Source organism: Rissa tridactyla, chromosome 2, assembly GCF_028500815.1.
Source record: "Rissa tridactyla isolate bRisTri1 chromosome 2, bRisTri1.patW.cur.20221130, whole genome shotgun sequence".
Taxonomy (NCBI): Eukaryota; Metazoa; Chordata; class Aves; order Charadriiformes; family Laridae; genus Rissa; species Rissa tridactyla.
The window spans coordinates 1,502,719-1,521,611 of NC_071467.1; the positions used below are offsets into that span (position 1 = coordinate 1,502,719).

General features: G+C 51.3%; 1 protein-coding gene across 4 annotated transcripts; it reads right to left on the reverse strand.

The window, feature by feature from the left end:
• Positions 1-59: 59 nt before the first annotated feature.
• On the reverse strand, positions 60-18,879 carry LOC128904952 (ubiquitin carboxyl-terminal hydrolase CYLD-like). 4 transcript variants are annotated; one of them, XM_054190097.1, is made up of 16 exons: positions 18,789-18,814; positions 16,800-16,869; positions 15,650-16,115; positions 15,289-15,570; positions 14,913-15,054; positions 13,933-14,153; positions 13,360-13,513; positions 10,884-11,022; positions 10,121-10,231; positions 8,719-8,810; positions 6,865-6,931; positions 5,637-5,772; positions 5,213-5,321; positions 4,892-5,010; positions 4,185-4,404; positions 60-2,985 (listed from the first exon to the last, which is right to left on the reverse strand). In XM_054190097.1, the coding sequence occupies exons 2-16, from the start codon at positions 16,802-16,804 to the stop codon at positions 2,801-2,803; spliced, it is 2,448 nt and encodes an 815-aa protein (XP_054046072.1). In that variant the 5' UTR covers positions 16,805-16,869; positions 18,789-18,814; the 3' UTR covers positions 60-2,800. The 4 variants fall into 4 exon arrangements, with proteins under 4 accessions (XP_054046072.1, XP_054046073.1, XP_054046074.1 ...); XM_054190098.1 differs by lacking the exon at positions 16,800-16,869 and having other exon boundaries at positions 18,789-18,879; XM_054190099.1 differs by lacking the exons at positions 16,800-16,869; positions 18,789-18,814 and adding an exon at positions 16,245-16,751.
• Positions 18,880-18,893: the final 14 nt, after the last annotated feature.

Genomic DNA, 18,893 nt, shown 5'->3' on the forward strand with positions numbered 1-18,893 from the left:
TTTAGGTGAGATATTGGGAAGAAATTCTTGGCTGTGAGGGTGGTGAGCCCCTGGCCCAGGTTGCCCAGAGAAGCTGTGGCTGCCCCATCCCTGGAGGGGTTCAAGGCCAGGTTGGACGGGGCTCGGAGCAACCTGGGCTGGTTGAAGATGTCCCTGCCCAGGGCAGGTGGGTTGGAACTAGATGATCTTTAAGGTCCTTTCCCACCCAAACCATTCTGTGATTCTATGACTTGAGCCACCCATGGGAAAGGTGCAGTGAGGGAGGGCAAAGAGAAATACCCGCCGAGATGCATCTGCATGGCCCCAGGAACGGCTCCCAGGAACAGCTGCGGTTTAGGTCTTTGCAACAAGTATTGATGGGGGCGGGGGCAGGGGGGGAAACATTAAAAGAACTTAATGAAGCAGGGCCTGACGGTCTCTTTATTTCTAAAAACCCGCAACAGGCTGGAGCTCCCTGTTGCCATGCTCCAGCTGTGGGCACTGTGTCGCACTTCACATTTTTAAGAGAGGGGGGAAAACAACAACTCCAGGAAAACCAAGAGCAGTTTGTTATCAAAACTTACATTTTTAGAGCAAAAGCACCAGAGACATAAGAGCCCAACGCACCCCCCCCCACCGTGTACCTGAGTAGAGATTTTCCTGAGTTTGTAGGAAAGAAGGAATGAAGAACAATAAATAGACGAAGAAAGATGAGACGGCAGTGCACCTCAGCCCTCTCCGTGGCCAGAGGGCATCGCCCAGAGGTCAGCGAGTCAGTTCACAAGCGGGAGCAGGGGAATTCCATCCTCAGGACCATCTGTCGCTCCATCTGCCACCATGTCTCTTCAACTGCTGGTGCTTTGGCCTTTGCCCAGGACCATTTTGAGTATCTCCAAGGATGGAGATTCCACCACCTCTCTCTGGGCAACCTGTGTCACCCTCATGGTGAAGACGCGTTTCCTGATGTTCAGAGGAAAGCTCCTGTGTTCCAGTTTGCGACTCTGGTCCTGGCACTGGGCACCACTGGGAAGATCCTGGCTCTGGCCTTTTTGCACCCTCCCTTCAGGTATTTATAGACATTGATGAATCTCCTTGAGTCTTCTCTTCTCCAGGCCTGAAGAGTCCCAGCTCTTTGAACCTTTCCTCATAGGAGAGATGTTCCAGTCCCTTCATCATCTTCATGGCCCTTTGTTGGATTCTCTTCATCTCTCTCAGCCTGGGAAGCCCCAAACTGGACCCAGTGCTCCAGGTGTAGCTTCTCAGTGCCGAGCAGAAGGGAAGAATCCCCTTCCTTGACCTGCTGGCAACACTTCCCACGGCACTGCCCAGCACGTTGTTCGCCTTCTCTACCACGTATTGCTGCCTCGTGGTCCACGTGGTGTTGAGGCCCAAATGCTCATCAAGGACATTTGGAAGCTGAATTAACCGCTAATTGATGTTAACAGTCTGGGTTCGTTACACATCGGCCGTCCTTTGTAGCCGCCACATACAGAAACAGGGGACACACCAGAAAGCCATCAAGCCGTTGAGGTCCCAGTTCGCGTCACAACGCTGCTGTCAAGCAAAAAAAGATCCTAAAAGATCCAAACAAAGATCCCAAGCCACGATGCAAAGCTACAGGCTGCGTATTACACTTACTGCGCCCTGTGTTAAAAAGGAGGGGAGGGGGGGGGAAGAGCAGGAAGGAGATTACAGCTCCGCATCTGGGGCTCCTGGATGCATCCCTCGAGGTTTTGGTGCTCTGTGAGCGCGATCCGGAATCTGGGCACTGACACCCGTAACAGCTTCCCACTGCCATGACAGCATGTGCTTAATGGCAGAGAATCCCCAGTTTGCAAATTTTAAGTTATTTAATTTAAGAAATCCCAACCCGAGACCCTAATCCTTACTGTAGTCATGGCAGAAAATCCAAAAAGTATTCATTTTTTCCATTTTTTCCACCCACAGATCTCAGAAGTGGATGCAAAGATGGGACAGTAAGTGCTAACAGCGAGGTTAACACCTGATTGTGTAGCAATAGTGCAGACTTCGCAAAAATGAGGACAGCATAATAGAGCTCAGATCCCGTTGCCCTGCTCCGTCTTTCTGCCATTTTTGTCCTTGCAAAAATACACATTTTTAAAAGCATATTTGCAGCTCGAGACATCCATTTAATCTCGTGGTTGAAAAGAAGGGACAGCGGGTAGAAGTGCCAGAGTATTAGCGCTGGGCAAGGGAAGTGCAAACAATTCAGGGACCCAACTGTAGGTGTGGGGCCACATCCCCAACCTCAAGAAAAAACCCTGGTCCTGACCTATTTCTTAACGCACACCTCACACCTCCTGGTTTTCCCCGCTCCACAAGTCCACGTGAAGAAGTTTCACGCGGGGCAAGGCTGTGGTTTTCTCGTGCTCTTCGCAAAGCTGAGGGTAACTGCTGGAGTTTCGATTAGACCCGGGGTCCTCGGCTTTGGAGGGAAGGGCTGGCAGGGAGAAAAGGATGTGGGGGAGGACGCCGAGGTAGGGCAGAGCTGCAGCCTGCCTGGGGAGGAAGGAGGCTGGAAAAAGGGAAGGCAGGAAATGAGAGTGAATTTGAGCATAAATAATTCCAAATCCAGGTCTGCAGGAAGTACGAGCTATCACTCGATTAGGCCAGGTGCAGGATTTAACGAACCCAGACAGGCTGACGTGGACAGCTCGATACCAGACACTGGAAGAGGTAAGAAAAGGCAGAAGTGTGAGTTCGGGGCACCCAGACTCGGCCGCTTTCACCGATTACGAGCTGCAGGGTTGATCCAAGCTCACGTTTCTGACGCCTCGCTGCTCTGCAGCCCAGGGCAGTGTCACTTGTAAAGCGCCATCTTCTTGCTCTGGTACATGTACATGTAGGCGTCGCAGAAGAGGCGCTTGGCCACTCCGTCCATGTCCCGAGGTTGCTTCAGGGCCAGCACAGCCAGTGGCAACTCCAGGTATTTGGCAACTTCAGGGCACAGCGTTACCGTGGGAATGTTGAAGCCGTTTTCGTCACCTAACCCAGAAAGAAGGAGAAAAATCCAAACCAGGTCCCAGGGGATGAATACCTATGGCTCAAGCAGATAACCATCACACTCGAAAGTAACTTAACGCCTCAGCTGAGAGATCTGGAGGCCAACAACAAAATCGGGAAGGACACGAGAACGGTCCTCCCCCACATGGCAGCCAGTCCCACCAGGCTTGAGAAGTCCCCTGTTTGAACACAGAGGATGAAAGCACTAGGAGGAACTCACGCGTGCTTGGCCTGGTCTTACTCTTCTCTGGGGTCTGCTTAAGTGGAAGAGGGGGCCTAAGTTGCGTGGGGGGGGCTTCAGAGGAAAAGGCTGCTGTGACTGGGGGTCACAACAACCCCATGAAGTGCTACAAGCTTGGGGAAGAGTGGCTGGAGAACTGCCTGGCAGCAAAGGACCTGGGGGTGTCGGTCAACAGCTGGCTCAATACGAGCCAGCAGCTTGCCCAGGTGGCCAAGGCGGCCAACAGCATCCTGGCCTGTATCAGAAATAGTGTGGCCAGCAGGGCTGGGGCAGTGATGGTCCCCCAGTCCTCAGCACTGGTGAGGCCCCACCTGGAATACCGTGTCCAGTTTTGGGCCCCTCGCTTCAAAAAAGACATTGAAGTGCTGGAGCGGGTCCAGAGAAGGACAACGGAGCTGGTGAGGGGTCTGGAGAAGGAGAAGGGTCTGGAGAGCTTGTGAGGAGCGGCTGAGGGAGCTGGGGGTGTTCAGCCTGGAGAAAAGGGGGCTGAGGGGAGACCTTCTCGCTCTCTACAACTCCCTGAAAGGAGGGGTTGGAAAGGTGGAAGTCGGGCTCTTCTCCCAAGGAACAGGTGATGGGACAAGAGGAAACGGCCTCAAGTTGCGCCAGGGGAGGTTTAGGATGGATATTAGGAAAGATTTTTACATTGAAAGGGTTGTCAAGCATTGGAAGAGGCTGCCCAGGGCAGTGGTGGAGTCGTCATCCCTGGAGGGATTTAAAAGATGGGCAGACATAGTGCTTAGAGATATGGTTTAGTGATGGTTTTTGGCAGCGTTAAGTTGATAGTTGGACTCCATGATCTGAAAGGTCTCTTCCAACCTAGACAATTCTATGATTCGACGACCAGCACTTATGCAACAACTGTTGCAGACCCTCAGAGCCGCCCACTGTGCAGCACCCAGCTGCGATCAAAGCTCCGAGCCCACCACCACGTCCTCACCATGCCTGTCAGCCATGCTGTCGAAGAACATCCAGTGTTCGTTCTCCGGGCCGTATTTCACAAAGGAGACGTAATGACTTGTCTCGATGCAGAGCACGGCGAAGAGCTCCATCTTCTCGCGTGGGACCTGTTGGCTGCCCCGGGAGTTCCGGCTGTGAAACTCTTCTGGGATGTGCAGCCTGGTTGGCTTGTGCGTTTTGCGTCGGTAGTGGGAGTGAACCTGAGGAGAGAGGATGGGGTGGCCCCGCTGAGTGGGCACAACTGAACCTGGCCTGAAAGAGGAGCGTGCAGGGGTCAGATCACCGGTTTATTCCCCACTGATCTGCCTCCCGTGTGGCCGACTCCTCCCTACGTGCCAGAGAATGGCATTGTGTTGACAGGTTGGCAGCAAGAAGCTGAGACGGGAGCCTGCCACCTTCTAAGAAAGGCCAGAAAGATGTAGGAATGCTCTTGGCGAGGCAGCGTGGAGGGCCCAGCACTGAGTCCACGCAGGATCAGTCCTTATTTAGGCTCTGTGCAAGCAGAAGGTTCAATAACGTGCGGCATCATGCAGCTGATGGAGGTGGTGGGACTGATGCTCAGGAAGGAGGCCCCTTTGTGCCCAACCCGAACGGCTGCAGCGACAGCAGGAGAAACTCGGGTATTTCGCAGGGTTCTGCTGTCAGCCACCGAGGCAGATTTCGTGAGCAGTCAAAGAAAACAAATACCTGTCTGGAGCAGGTGCTGCAGAACTGCTTCAGGCCCGTAGCTGCGAATACCTTGTCTTTGAAACACTCTGAACACTCCAGGGTGGCGACATCCCCGCACACGCAGCACTCCCGGGGACCTGCAGGGGCAACAGGGGTGAGAGGATGAGTCTTCTCCAGGTCTCACCTGAAATCTGACTTGTCCTGCCAAAACCGGTGGTCAGGGAAGAAGAATCACACCACGAGCCCACCTTACATCTGCTCACAACCCAAAGAGGCGAGATCTGTCACCTGGTTGCTTGCAGTCCCAGCCAGCGGCTTTACCATTGCCCACCAACTTACTGTCAAGCAGCAGATCTGTTATATCCAGCTCCAAGGAAGGAATGATTTTGCTGAACATTTTATATTCCTTCCCAAAACGCGGCATTTGGATAATGAAGCAAGATGGGATCTGGGAAAAGAAAAGCAAATAAATGACCGGGTCAGAAGAGACAAGTCCCAGAGCCTCTTCTCTCCGTATTGCTGCTGGGCGGAAAGACTTTCTGCTCCAGTTATTCACGAGACAAAACGGCAACAGGGAAAGCACAGCCCTCTTCCCAGGTCACGCTCAGATTCCCCAAGACCTCTCTCTTGTGGCTGTATCCTGCTTCTTTGCAGCATCGGACATACTAGAGCCACCGCCGACTCACCGGCAGGCAGAGGAATGTTGGAGGAAGCAAGAGAGAGGTGGTAGATAGCAGCGGAGGCGGAAGGTAGCTGGGCTCACCTCCACTAGCTTCAGATCGTAAGTCAGGAAGGAGTGTTCCACTAACTGCTGCACGTCGGGAACCACCAGATCCTCCTGTTTGTCCATAAAAATCTGGTAACAGTAACAGTCCTGCTGCTCCTCCTGGCTTCCCGACCTGCAAGGAGTGGTCACGGGGCTGGTTTATGCGGTGCCACAAACATCTGAGCTCCCAGAGGGACATACTGGTTGTCCTGCAAGAGCTTCTGGGCCCAAGGCACCAAGGGCTGCTTGGTGCAACACTGACACGAAGGAGTTTTTCCACCCAGAAACACTAAACACATGTAATGAGAGGAGGATACAGGCACCATCTTCAGCCTCATTATCCCTCCATAGCATCACATCCTGCTCCTAGGAGCAAAACTCGCTTTCCCCTCGTCAACGTAAATATGAAAAGACATTGCAGTGTTTTTAAAATCCACTGCGCTACGGCACAATTGGCAAACTCCTCCTCAGATGAAAGATCTATTTCTAACTGCACATACAAAAGCCAGAGAGCAAAACTCGGTGCATTCAAAAGGTGAGCTGTGCGCAGCAGATCTCCCGCAACCCCTACATCCCTAAGCCAGCAGAGAAAGGATTTCCTTCAGATGACCCTCTGCAGGGGAGCTGCGGCACAGAGTCGTCTTTGTGCTCAGCCTTTCCGAGTACTCCACGATCTACGGCTTGACTGACGTCTCAACAAAGGAGCGCAGAAACCGAACAATCCCCTTCTGTGCTCCTGAACAGCACAGTTATTTTTGGCTTCCTTCAGCCTCTCATCCTCTTTGTAGAGTCCTGAAAAACTGGGACTGCATCCATGGACTGCCTGTTTGAGAGGCTGCAGGACCTGAGCCAGCTTGACAGTCTGGACCTGTCCCAAAAGCATCCAAAGGCTGGCGGATACAGCCGGCTCTGCACTGAAGCTGGACACTACGTTTCCCAAACCCCTGCTGGCTCTCCCTAAGGGTGAGACAAGGTTTTTAAACACCATTTTCTGAAGGCGGCACCTCCAGGGAGAGTTTGGAAGTGCCTTTTCTTGGATGCATCACCTGGGACAAGACCACAACAAGCAAGATCGCACGGACAGCAAGAGAGGAACTGCACGCAACTCAGAGCCGTGCCTCCAAAGCCTGGGTGAAAAGGTGCAAGTAACACCCTGGTGATCGTGAGGTGGATAATTAATGAACCTGGACTGGGTAAATTGTATCGCTTAGACACGGCAACTTACTGCAGTTTCAAGAGCGGCTCTATTCCCAGGATCTGCTGCATTATGAGATTGAGGAACTCCTCAGGATCTGGAAAGTCGGAGAAAAGCATGGGTCACACCAGGAATGCTCCCTTGCCCCACCGCATCCAGAAGGCAAAAGCTGCCAGATAAACATGAGCCAGCATTTAGTGAGCCCAGAATCTCCTCTTTTACTCTAGGGTAAGCTGAAAATCGGGCTAAAAACTGAGAGCAAGTGGTTAATGCATAAATCCCAGGGTGAGCATGAAAAGAAGCAAACCAGGCCTCAGATACTACATTCTTAAAGCTGGGCCACCACAGCGACGCTATCTCAGAGACTTTAACAAAGAGTTGCTGCCAACACCAACAGTATAAACCCAAAGCGAAACCGGGGACAGCTATGGAAATTCAAGAAACTGAGCGATTAAACTATCCCTGGCTAAAATAAACATACAATAGCACAAAACACAAGTGCTGTTGACTGACAAGACACCTGCTGTTTCTGGAAGAATCACTGCCACTTGTTTACTATCCATGGACTTACGGATTGTTGCAGTGACGCTTGGCGCTGGCGCAATCCGTTTTCTTGTTGTAAACTAGACGGGGCCTTGCTGCGCGTGGATGGGAACGTGGTGATTGCAACCAGAGAGAGGTGGGCTTCAGCTATAGGTGTTTTCTGTCTCATTTAAAACAAGGCTACAGTCTTTGAGGAACCTAAAATAACTTAGCAGAACTCAAAGACAAGCCGATCTTGGGAGAAGGATAAATCAGGCTAGATTCTAGCAGGGACATCAGGGCTGGACTTATCGGGGTATAACTCAAAGTATAAAGGTCAAGGAAATTTCCCTTGTTTAAATTCTGTTCGCACAGGTCTTCTCCCCTCCTGGCAACAGCTGCCACGAGGTAAGAGACCCCACAATTCCCATCTTTCTATCAGACGTCAGGTCAAATTTCAGAGTAGGGTTTTAAAAGCGGAAAGTAGAATCATAGAATCATTTAGGTTGGAAAAGACCCTTGGGATCATTGAGTCCAACCATCATCTCCACTCTACAAAGTTCTCCCTTACATCATATCCCTTAACACCACGTCTAAACGAGTCTTAAACACATTCAGGGATGGTGACTCCACCACCTCCCTGGGCAGCCTATTCCAGTGTCTAACCACTCTTTCCGTGAAGAATTTTTTCCTAATGTCCAGCCTAAACCTACCCCGCTGCAGCTGGAACCCATTCCCTCTTGTTCTATCACTAATTACCTATGAGAAGAGACCAGCACCAACCCCTCTACAATGTCCTTTCAAGTAGTTGTAGAGAGCGATGAGGTCTCCCCTCAGCCTCCTCTTCCTCAAACTAAACAGTCCCAGCTCCTTCCATCGCTCCTCATCAGATTTCTTCTCCAGGCCCTTCACCACCTTCGTTGCCCTCCTCTGCACTCGCTCCAGCACCTCGAGATCTCTCTCATATTGAGGTGCCCAGAACTGGACACAATACTCAAGGGGTGGCCTCACCAGTGCTGAGTACAGGGGGACAATCACCTCCCTGCTTCTGCTGGTCACACTATTTCTAATACAAGCCAGGATGCCATTGGCCCTCTTGGCCACCTGGGCACACTGCTGGCTCATGTTCAGCCGCTTGTCAATTAGAACCCCCAGGTCCTGTTCTGCCGGGCAGTTCTCCAGCCACACTGCCCCAGGCCTGTAGCAAGTATTTTGCATGTGCATTTTTGCATAAACAAACAGCACAGCAGGCACATTAATGCACGTGCCTGGGAGAAGCATACAATTAAGCTGTCAGCCTGGTGCCTGGATGAGGCGGCGCAGAGCGAAGCAGCCCGGGGAAGGCCCCAGAGAGCACATTACCTTTCTCAGCGTTGGTAAAGCTTGAACACTGTCCCTTTTCAGTTAGCTGCTCCCTAAGGTGCATCACGCTCCGAGCCCTGACGAAGCCGGTCCTAGAAACAAGAAGCAGCCGATGATCTCTCCAGTGTATGTAAATCATGGAATCATAGAATAGCGTGGGTTGGAAGGGACTTTTAGAGATCATCTAGTCCAACCCCACTGCCATGGGCAGGGACACCTACCACTAAACCAGGTTGCTCAAAGCCCCGTCCAACCTGGCCTGGAATGTTTCCAGGGATGGGGCATCCACCACCCCTCTGGGCAACCTGTGACAGGGGCTCACCACCCTCAGCCTAAAACATTTCTTCCTTATGTCCAATCTAAATCTAACCTTTCAGTTCAAAAACATTTCCCCTTGTCGTATCACTACAAGTCCCTGGTAAAAATGCTCTCTTCATCTTTCCTATAAGCCCCATTCCTGTATTGAAAGTCCACAAGATCTCCCCGGAGCCTTCTCTTCTCCAGGCTGAACCCCCCCAAGCTCTCTCAGCCTGTCCTCCCAGCAGAGGGGCTCCAGCCCTCCCAGCATCTCCGGGGCCTCCTCTGGCCCCGCTCCAACAGCTCCGTGTCCTTCTGCTGTTGGTGGCCCCAGAGCTGGAGGCAGCACTGCAGGGGGGGTCTCCCCAGAGCGGAGCAGAGGGGCAGAATCCCTCCCTCACCCTGCTGCCCACGCTGCTGGGGATGCAGCCCAGGATGCGGGGGGTTTCTGGGCTGCCAGCGCACGTTGCCAACTCATGTCCGATTTTTCATCCCCAAGTCCTTCTCTGCAGGGCTGCTCTCAATCACATCTCAGCGCCACAGAACACCCCAGGGTTGTATTTCTGCTGCCAGTGCCAGGACTCTGGTCCCCAAGGAAGGTGCTAATGTCTTATGTTCGATCAGCTTTCCATGCCTCTCTTCCACACCTCTCTAGGAAGGATGAGGAAAGAACCTGGTATCTTTGATAGAAATTCCAGAGAATTTAGCTTTCACGACATGGTTTACCCTCATCCAGCCTGGCATCGTGTACTTCCTTTGGGACTAACTGCAATGCCACTGCTCCATCAACTCCAGGGTTCCCCCACAGAGATGTTCTGAACCCCATGAATCCTCTTTTTGTCCTTTGACTGAGAGCTGCAGCTCACAAGGCTTCAATCTAAGCAGGGGAGACACACACACATGCAGCAGGAGTCGTGAGAGCCTCACAACCTGGGGAAGAGACCAACTGGAGGAGAAACCTGATTTTAAGACCTTTGGATGTGGCTGAGAGGAGAAACCCCTCCAGGTAGCCCCCTCCCTCAGTCACAGGTGCCATCTGACAGGGCAGCAGGGAAGGTATGAAGGCAGACGGATGACTTCCAGGATTCCCGCATACTATACTCACTTTCGGAGGGGATTAACAATCTCATCCCGCAGAATGCTCTGGACATTCCTGTCACACAGAGGGAAGGGCTTGAAGAGCATGGAGTCCAGCACGGACGTACAGGAGAAGAGGCTGTGAAAAGAGTGTGAAGGGTGTAAGTCTGATGGGTTTGCAACAATAGTTAGAACCCAACCGTTGTGCCTGGTGACAGTCGGTGGCTTTTATTTTCAACAGTCCATGCATGCAATTACAGAAAGGTGAGCGACAGCGTGTCTCCGCAGTGAGATAAACCACGTCTGGTTTAATGAACACTGGTAGTAAGCAAGGAAACAGCTCAGAGACAATGAAATCTCGTACTTTGCAGCCAAAACTGCTCATGGGGGGGGCACCACTGAGTCTTTTCCTCTCCAAACAGTGCTGCACAGTGAAGCTGGGACCTCCTGGGCGGTTTCTTTGAAATCTTTCCAGCCATTACCTCCAGTGACAGAGTCGGCACGGTCCGAGTCCCGAGAACTACGATCTCTCACCGCCCTGCATGACAGACACACGGGTACCTTAGGTCCTCATGAGGGCTACTCCAGGGCCTGAGAACCCACCAGATAAGGAAGGAGATCAAAAAGCAGCAAGCGTCAAGGCTGCATCTCCACACAGTTATAGTCTGCTCTGTACCAGGTAAATTTCCAGCCACCTTGGAAGTCCAGGGAAGGGTTGCAGTTTAGGGCTCTGCCCAATTAAAAAAAACCCACTCATTTAATGAAACGGCACCACCCAAGAAAGTCCTTACCTGAAAAGAGCTGCGTCCATATAACAGGAATTACAGTGGCCTTGGATCCCCTTCATCCGCCCTCGCAGGACATGCACCGCTGTCTCGTTTCTGAGAGGAGGAAAACTGTCTGGAACCTGCGGAAGAACTTCTTGCCCTCCTGCAAAAGAAGGAACAGAAGCAACTCCCTTTTAGCTTCCCACCTCGTCTGGGTCAGCTCAGCCCTTCCCCAATGCCCCAGCGGTCTGCTCCGCTCAGAAGTCAGCGCCACGCTCTTCTGTGCCGCTCCAGCTGGGACTCAGCCACGCTGGGATGAAGATTTGTCTCTTTAATAATTTATCTACTGGAAACGGAGACCAAAACCATCCTTTCTTCACTAGAGACATTCCCTAGCAATCCATACCGCCTCTGCCATCGTTATGCCAAGTAAAACGAAGACAAAAGAGCTACAAACGAGCTGGTGCTGCTCATTAGGATCTCTCTGTTGGAAGACCTGTGACGCCAGTAGCAAGGGGACAAACGCACAACTGTGTTTTAATAGCCTCATCCCGCTGGCCTGCCGTCTCCTTCAGCTTCACAGGTGGCTTTCTCAGACTGGTCTTTCCTGGTTTCTTCAGCATTCTCCCCTTGTAACTCAAGCCCCTCTATTTAGCATGTCTTTAAGACATTCTTCCTTGTCCCTGGCTCCCAGTTTTTGGGCAGTCCTTACACGAATCCTGTCTTCCCGTTTACAATGATCTCGTTTACAGTTTCTAAACGGCTAGTTCACACTGTCTCTCTGCTCTGGTGGAATTTCTTCCTGTTCAAACGAAAATACCGACCTGTTCTTCCCCGCGTCTTCTTGTGAATGTCTTATCGTCACATCAAGCTCTAAATTAAAATTGATATAATCCTCTCCCCCTTCCCAAGCTGCCTCTGATTTCTCAATCCCCAGGTGTAACACCGTTATCACCTGACACCTTGGCCATGGGGTCTGAGTTACCCACTCCAATTCTCCAGAGCCGCATTTAACACGCAGTAGTGAGGCCAGGCCCTAGACCTAAAACACTTGCTCATATTCAGGTCTCAATTACACCAGACTTTTTCTTCTGCCCTGAAAACCACAGGCAGAAGAACCCTGCCTTGCTTGCAGCCTTCACAGTGCCTTGCAAAGACCGTTGCTCTGGCCTTTTATCCTTTGTTACCCCTCAACATTTCCTGCCAGATTCCCCTTCTCCAACATATCCATGCCACAGAGACCTCATTTCTAGAGACAATCACAATACATTGCCCTATTGGTTAGGGGTCAGTTCTGGGACTGGTGCTGTTTAACATCTTTGTTGGTGACACGGCCAGTGGGATTGAGAGCACCAATGACACCAACTGCCGATGACACCAAGCTGCCTGGCGCAGTCAACACGCTGGAGGGAAGGGATGCCATCCATAGGGATCTGGACAGGCTTGAAAGAAGGGCCCACGCCAACCTCATGAAGCTCAACAAGGCCACGTGCAAGGTCCTGCACCTGGGTTGCGGCAATCCCAAGCACAAATCCAGGCTGGGTGGAGAACGCCTTGAGAGCAGCCCTGAGGAGAAGGACTTGGGGGTGTTGGTTGAGGAGAAGCTCAACATGAGCAGGCAATGCGCACTTGCAGCCCAGAAAGCCGCAGCATCCTGGGCTGCATCCCCAGCAGCGTGGGCAGCAGGGTGAGAAGGGGGGATTCTGCCCCTCTGCTCCGCTTGGGGGAGACCCCCCTGCAGTGCTGCCTCCAGCGCTGGGGCCACCAACAGCAGAAGGACACGGAGCTGTTGGAGCGGGGCCAGAGGAGGCCCCGGAGATGCCGGGAGGGCTGGAGCCCCTCTGCTGGGAGGACAGGCTGAGAGAGCTGGGGGGGTTCAGCCTGGAGAAGAGAAGGCTCCGGGGAGACCTGATAGCAGCTTTCCAGTCTCTGAAGGGGGCCTACAAGAAAGCTGGAGAGGGACTTTTTACAAGGGCATGTAGTGATAGAACAAGGGATGATGGTTTCAAACTGAAGAAGGGGAGATTTAGATTAGATATCGGGGAGAAATTTTTTACTCTGAGGGTGGTGAGCCCCTGGCCCAGGTTGCCCAGGGACGCTGTGGCTGCCCCATCCCTGGAGGGGTTCAAGGCCAGGTTGGATGGGGCTTGGAGCAACCTGGTCTGGTGGGAGGTGTCCCTGCCCGTGGCAGGCGGGGTTGGAACTAGATGACCTTTAATGTCCCTTCCAAGCCAAACCATTCTATGATTCTATGACCCTACATTCAATGCCCTAGTCTACATTATCCCTGTAATAAATTAATTACTATCTCTCCTATTTGTGGGGCATTCCCTATAAATACCACCATGGCAACGTCAACATCTTTAAAACTGTCAACTTTTGGAACACTCAAAGAAAATGAAGCATATTAAACCACTGATTAAGGAATTACACATGAGGCTTCTCTGGAGCGTGCCTTGTTCCAGCACGGCACTGTCTCCTGTCTTCCCAGAGAACTCACTGTAATCCATGAGGCTCAGCTCACTGTTGCGCGAACACTGGAAGCGAACGTCAGGCTGGCAGGACTGCAGCTTCACGAAGAGGCCGCGCTTTGGAGCGCAATGGAAGTAGTATTTGCCCAGCCATTCGCCAGCAGTGACCCCCTTGTCTTCATCCTGGGAAAAGAGCATTGAGGAATAACATGAGAGCAGGCTTTCCACGAATTAGGTGCGATCCCCCACATGGCCGTTTTAATATCTTAAGAGCTGTGTACAAGTTTGGTTCCGTTTTGTTGACTGTTTTCATTTATTCCGGTTATATTTTGAATCTACTGATGCTGCTTGTAGGATTCGTGATTATTCCATCCCACATTCCAATAACATTGCTCTTGGAGAGCAAACTAACTTTCGTAATCATTCCGCAGGCTCACTCTTCCAGCCTAAGGGAGGGCACAATCGTGTGCTTGCCCTCACAGTTCACACTCTTGACACGTCACAGACCCCAGCCACAAGCTGAAGGTCTTAAAAGAGAAGAGCAACCAAGACCTGCCCATTCTGATACACAATCTCACAGCAGGAAATATTTTGCTCCTTACCAGTTCAACTCCTGCCATTTTGTGCTTAATTTGGGGCAGGTAGCCCAACCAGCGGATGATTCCCGAAACCTGATTTCCCTTGTCCAAGGTGATCTGGACCATGGAGTTCACCTCCAGGGATGAATTCCCGCTTTCACACTCCTCAGCGCTCTCGCTTATCTCTCGTTTCATTTGGTTTGGGTGTCCCAAGCCCATGTCGGACTCGAAGGGTGAAAATAAACCTGGTGGGCAACACAAAATGTCAAGTGAGGTAAGAAGTCAACACCTAATGACAGACACTTATGGATCTCTTCTAATAGCAGGTCTATTTTGAAATTATAGACCACACGGACAAGCACGAAGCCGAGCACCAGAGCCACAAGGCGTAATTCCCAGTGATACTGCCAAGCTGGTCTAACAGGCTGAGAGGGGATGATCCTGCTCCTTGTCTCCCTGCTCAAGGCTGCGCACTCTAGCCTCTCGCTGGCCCTGGGGCTAATCCAGCCTTTTACAGAGCCATTTCGGACTACTGAAACGGCAGCAAGAGGGTTATTTTCAAATTATTTTTCTGCTCTTAGTGAGATGAATCAACTCAAGTGAAGAGCCTAATGACGGCTCCCCTCGGGCTGGCCCTGACAGCTGCACAGTGTCTTTTGATGGCAACAGAGAGATTCCACTAATTTCTTGTCATGTCCAATGACTCACACCATTGCTGCTGGCATCTGCGCCTTTCCCAGTTTGTCTGGCATCAGGATGAGACTCCTGCTCCACCTTCTACAGCTAAATTACAGACTCGTTAACCAGTGGTGCCTTCTCCCCTAGGAAATGCTTATGCATTGCAATCAGACTCTCTTTTCTTCTTCCCGATAAATGAGGAGGCTCAGCTTTAGTTGCCTCATGCAAAGAATTTTAGCCAGAAATTGAGACTTTTTCCACGGACCTTCTCTGCCTCCTAGTTGGGACCAGCTGAAGCTTTTGTTGGACTTTCAGTTCAGCAGTACCTTGCAGAGAAGAAATAAATGCTAAATCCCCGGGGAAGGTACACAGGGCAGGCACATCTGATGATAACCTACTTTGCAAGCTTTCCTTCACAACAGAGTCCATAGGGATTTCTCTGAAAATGTCAGTTGTTCCTTCTTCTTCCTGAAAGGAGAGCAAAAAGAAAATAATAAAAACCTATCAGCTAAATGCTTCAACAGACATAGGGTATTCCTGGAATATGAACCAATTTTTCCGAACAGGCCTGGAAAATTTGCATGTAACCTCATGACCCTTTTAGACATTCCTTCCACTTCTCTTCAGTGTTCCACCAGAACATAGTTTTTTTTTAAAAAAAAATCCTCCCAAACCAAGAAAAGGCAGCGAGACTGCTCTTACCGGACAAACTTTAACGAACCATTGGGTTCCTTCCCTGTAAACTGCCATCGCTATTCCTTTTGTGAGGACCTCGTCCACGTAGAAGCTAACAGCATCTCCCACTTTCACAGGAACCCCCTCCTTCGTGTCCGCTTTTGGCTTCTGTTTCATATAGTCGTCATCTGGCGCGGGTGTAAACTGGACTCTGCTAAACGGCAGGAAGATCCCGCAGTTCCGCTTACACTTGAAATACTCAGTGCCGTTGTAAGACCCATCGCTGCACCCTCTGTTTTCTCCCTCGCCCTGAAAACACGCCAGAAAAGCACGTTACATACACAAATGTTACAGGAAAATAAGCCGCTTACTTTCTCGGCCACCTTACCTGCAATTCCACCCCGAAGAAGAACGGAGACAGCACAGCTAAAGTGTTTTTGGAAATGCTCCCGATGTAGCGGATGATTCCAGGGAAATATTGCCGGTCAACCTCCACCAACACTTTTTGTCCCGGCACTGCCCGCAGAGCCGCTTCAAGGCTCAGCCTCTCCAAGAAATAGTTCAAGCGTTCGTTGTGGCTGCTGATGGCCAGGAGGAAGACTGCCATCTCCTCACGCACAGGCTGCAGGATTTCTACTTTTATTGTGACGGTGGAGCTGTCATCCAGCATGATGACTTTCAAGAAGCAAGTCGGGGGCCCGTCATCGGAGAAGTTGCGCAGGTAACTTCTCTCGCTGCAGAAGCACATGTTCCCAGCTTGGAAGTACTTGCTGCCATAAGCACAGTCTTCTGTCAGGATGTAATAGCAGTTCCCGTCCCCTGCTGAAGGCAGGTGGCTGGTCATCGTCATTCCCCTGGGTTGTGAGAAACGAGAGAGTCATATCAGTGAAGAGACGTGCACGTTATCGTGGGATCTCACAATTCAGGTTGGTAGAGGTCTCGAGCCCAACCCCACGCTCAAAGCAGGTTGCTCAAAGCCTCACCCAGTTGAGTTTTGAGCATCTCCAAGGACAGAGATCCCGCAGCCGCCCTGGTCCCTTGTTCCAGTGTTTTATAGGATGGTTTAGGTTGAAAAGGACCTTAAAGATCATCTAGTTCCAGACCCCCTGCCTTGGGCAGGGACAGTGTCTGATTGCCTTCATGGTGGAAAAGAAAAAAAAAATAATCTAACCAAGGCTTCCCACGTTCCTGCATGTCCCTGTCACCTCTTGTCCCCACAATGCGCATCCGTGGGACGAGTCTGGCTCCATCGTCTCTACTAAACCCTCCCAGTAAGAAGCTGCACAGAGCAGCATCTCGTCTGTCCTGTTCTCGACAACACGGTACAGCCAGAACGGCCTCATTAAATTCCACCTCCTGCTTTCTTTTCATCCTGACTTGCAGGAGTGGGGCAAAGGCTAAATTCTGCCTTTTAAAAATTCTCTAAAAAGGGAGTTCTAGACTGCGACTAGAGCTCTTTGATGTCATGTTAAAGCACATTAATATTCAAAATACAAAGCACATTAATATTCAAAACACACGCAAAGCACGGCACCTACCGCATTACTATGCTGAGGCATTAAAGATCACCATCTTTCAGAACAAATATATTAAGAGAAGTCCAAATATCTGGAATCAGAAGTACATTTTTTCGCTTAAATTCTAAATTCTCATGCGTTTTACCCCTCCCCATCTGACTTTTGACGGTACCACGCACAGCCAGGACCCAGATGTTTTGTTACAACATAAAAACGGGGTGAATGCAGAAACGTCATCCTGCAGGTGGACAGAACCTGGCCAATACAGAGAAAAATAAGAGATGTGCCCATTTCGAGGCCACAGAGGAAATTAAGAAAGGAAAAAAAGAGGTTTCCACTACGGGCTACCTGGTAGAAGTTTCTGCAAAGTTCAAAGTGGAGAGAGGAGGAATTGAGCAGATGTAATTAAGGGAAGTAGAAGCACACTCGGGACATTGCGGCAGGAAGCATGAATGCAGCTGCTCATAAGAACAACAAATGGGTGGGTTGGGAGGAAAACGTAGGCAGAGCTCGAAGAGAAAGGCTGCAGAGAGCTCAGCAAGGAGGGCAGCGTTACTGGGGACTTAACTGGAGATTAATACCAAGAGAACTCATTTTTAAAAGTATTAGGAAAAGACAGTTGAAAAAAAAAATAATAATCACATAACGCCTGATCAGATCCTGGAGCTTCCCTTGTGTTTGGGCTCATCGTGGCAGCTTCCCACAGGAGCCATCTCCCTTCCACTCTTATTTTTTTAACCTCAACAGGCAGGAAGGTGGCTCGGAGACCTGATCTAAATGCTGCTGTACCGCTTTTGGGCAACGCTCGTTTGCTGTGGCTGAAGGTCTGGTCTCAAAATGGAATGACACCCCCCTCCCCCCGCCTCGAAAAAACATGGGTATCCTCAATTAGCATCCACTTGGCTTTGCCAGCGCGGCTGATTTCACGTGTGTTGATTCAAGAACCGAACGTGCGGCAGCGAGGCAGGGCCCTGCAAACCACGCTCGCGCTCTTCCTTCTTTCTACCGAAGGGCTACCCCCAGCACATCACCAAATCCGCAGGGAATCCAGCACAGTTCAGTCTGGGCTGACCCCCCCTCGAAGACACAGGGTGCTATGGGGGTTGCTGTGCCAGGGTGACCCCCCCCCCTGCTCTGCCATAAGCAAGCTGGGAGGCGACAGCAGGCGGTGGAAGTGGAAGAAATGCCATGGCGCGCAGCAGTTCCCTTATTTTCCATCCACGCAATTTGCTGCCGACGTTTTGTAGCTCTGCCGGCGGAGCAAAGGATGGCGATTCTGTGATTTTTAACGGACAGAACGGAACAATAACATTCTGTGTCCCAAACCCCCCTAGCTCAATCTTCCATTTTCAGGACCATGGTTTTATTTCGCCTTTTTTTTTTTTTTAAAGTTCTCTCTCCACATGGAATACAAGAAAACCCACAGTGTTTTAACTGCTGCCAAAACAGAAAAAACAGAATAAACCGTTTTCCTCCCCAAGGCCCCCAAAAATGAACCGTTTTCCTCCCCAAGGCCCCCAAAAATGAACCGTTTTCCTCCCCAAGGCCCCGAGAACAAACCGTTTTCCTCCCCAAAGCCACGAAGAATAAACCGTTTTCCTCATGAAAACCAGGAGTCATCCCTTCTCCTCACGAAAACCAAGAGCAAACCATCTCTTTTAACAACAGAACGTACGCAATTCCCTCCCAGGTTAATAGAAATAAAAGCGCACCCAGGCCAAGGTGCGATGTTTGGGCTTGCGGTGCTTTAAACAGGGCCGAATCCTGATGGATTATGCTGAGGGGAAGGCGGAAAGCGCCAGATAATTAAAATTAAAGCGGAATTAAAGCAGTAAATTGAGGCCGGGGTAGGGGAGGGCTCTGCGGGGGCCTGTTCCTAAAGTAACGGGAGGGGGGACAGGGGTCGAGGAGGATCGACAGGGGTCGGGGACACCGGGAGCAGGCCCAGCTGGGGGGCAGGGGCCTAGGGGGTGAGGGGGGAATCCCGACGCAGCTCCCCCCAACTCTCACCGTCTCCGGCCCCGCTCTTCCGCCTCTCATGGGGGGGGAACGCCGGCCGCTTCCGGCCCGCCCTGCTGCCGCCGGTTCGCCAGCCAATGGGGAGAGGCGGAGGGC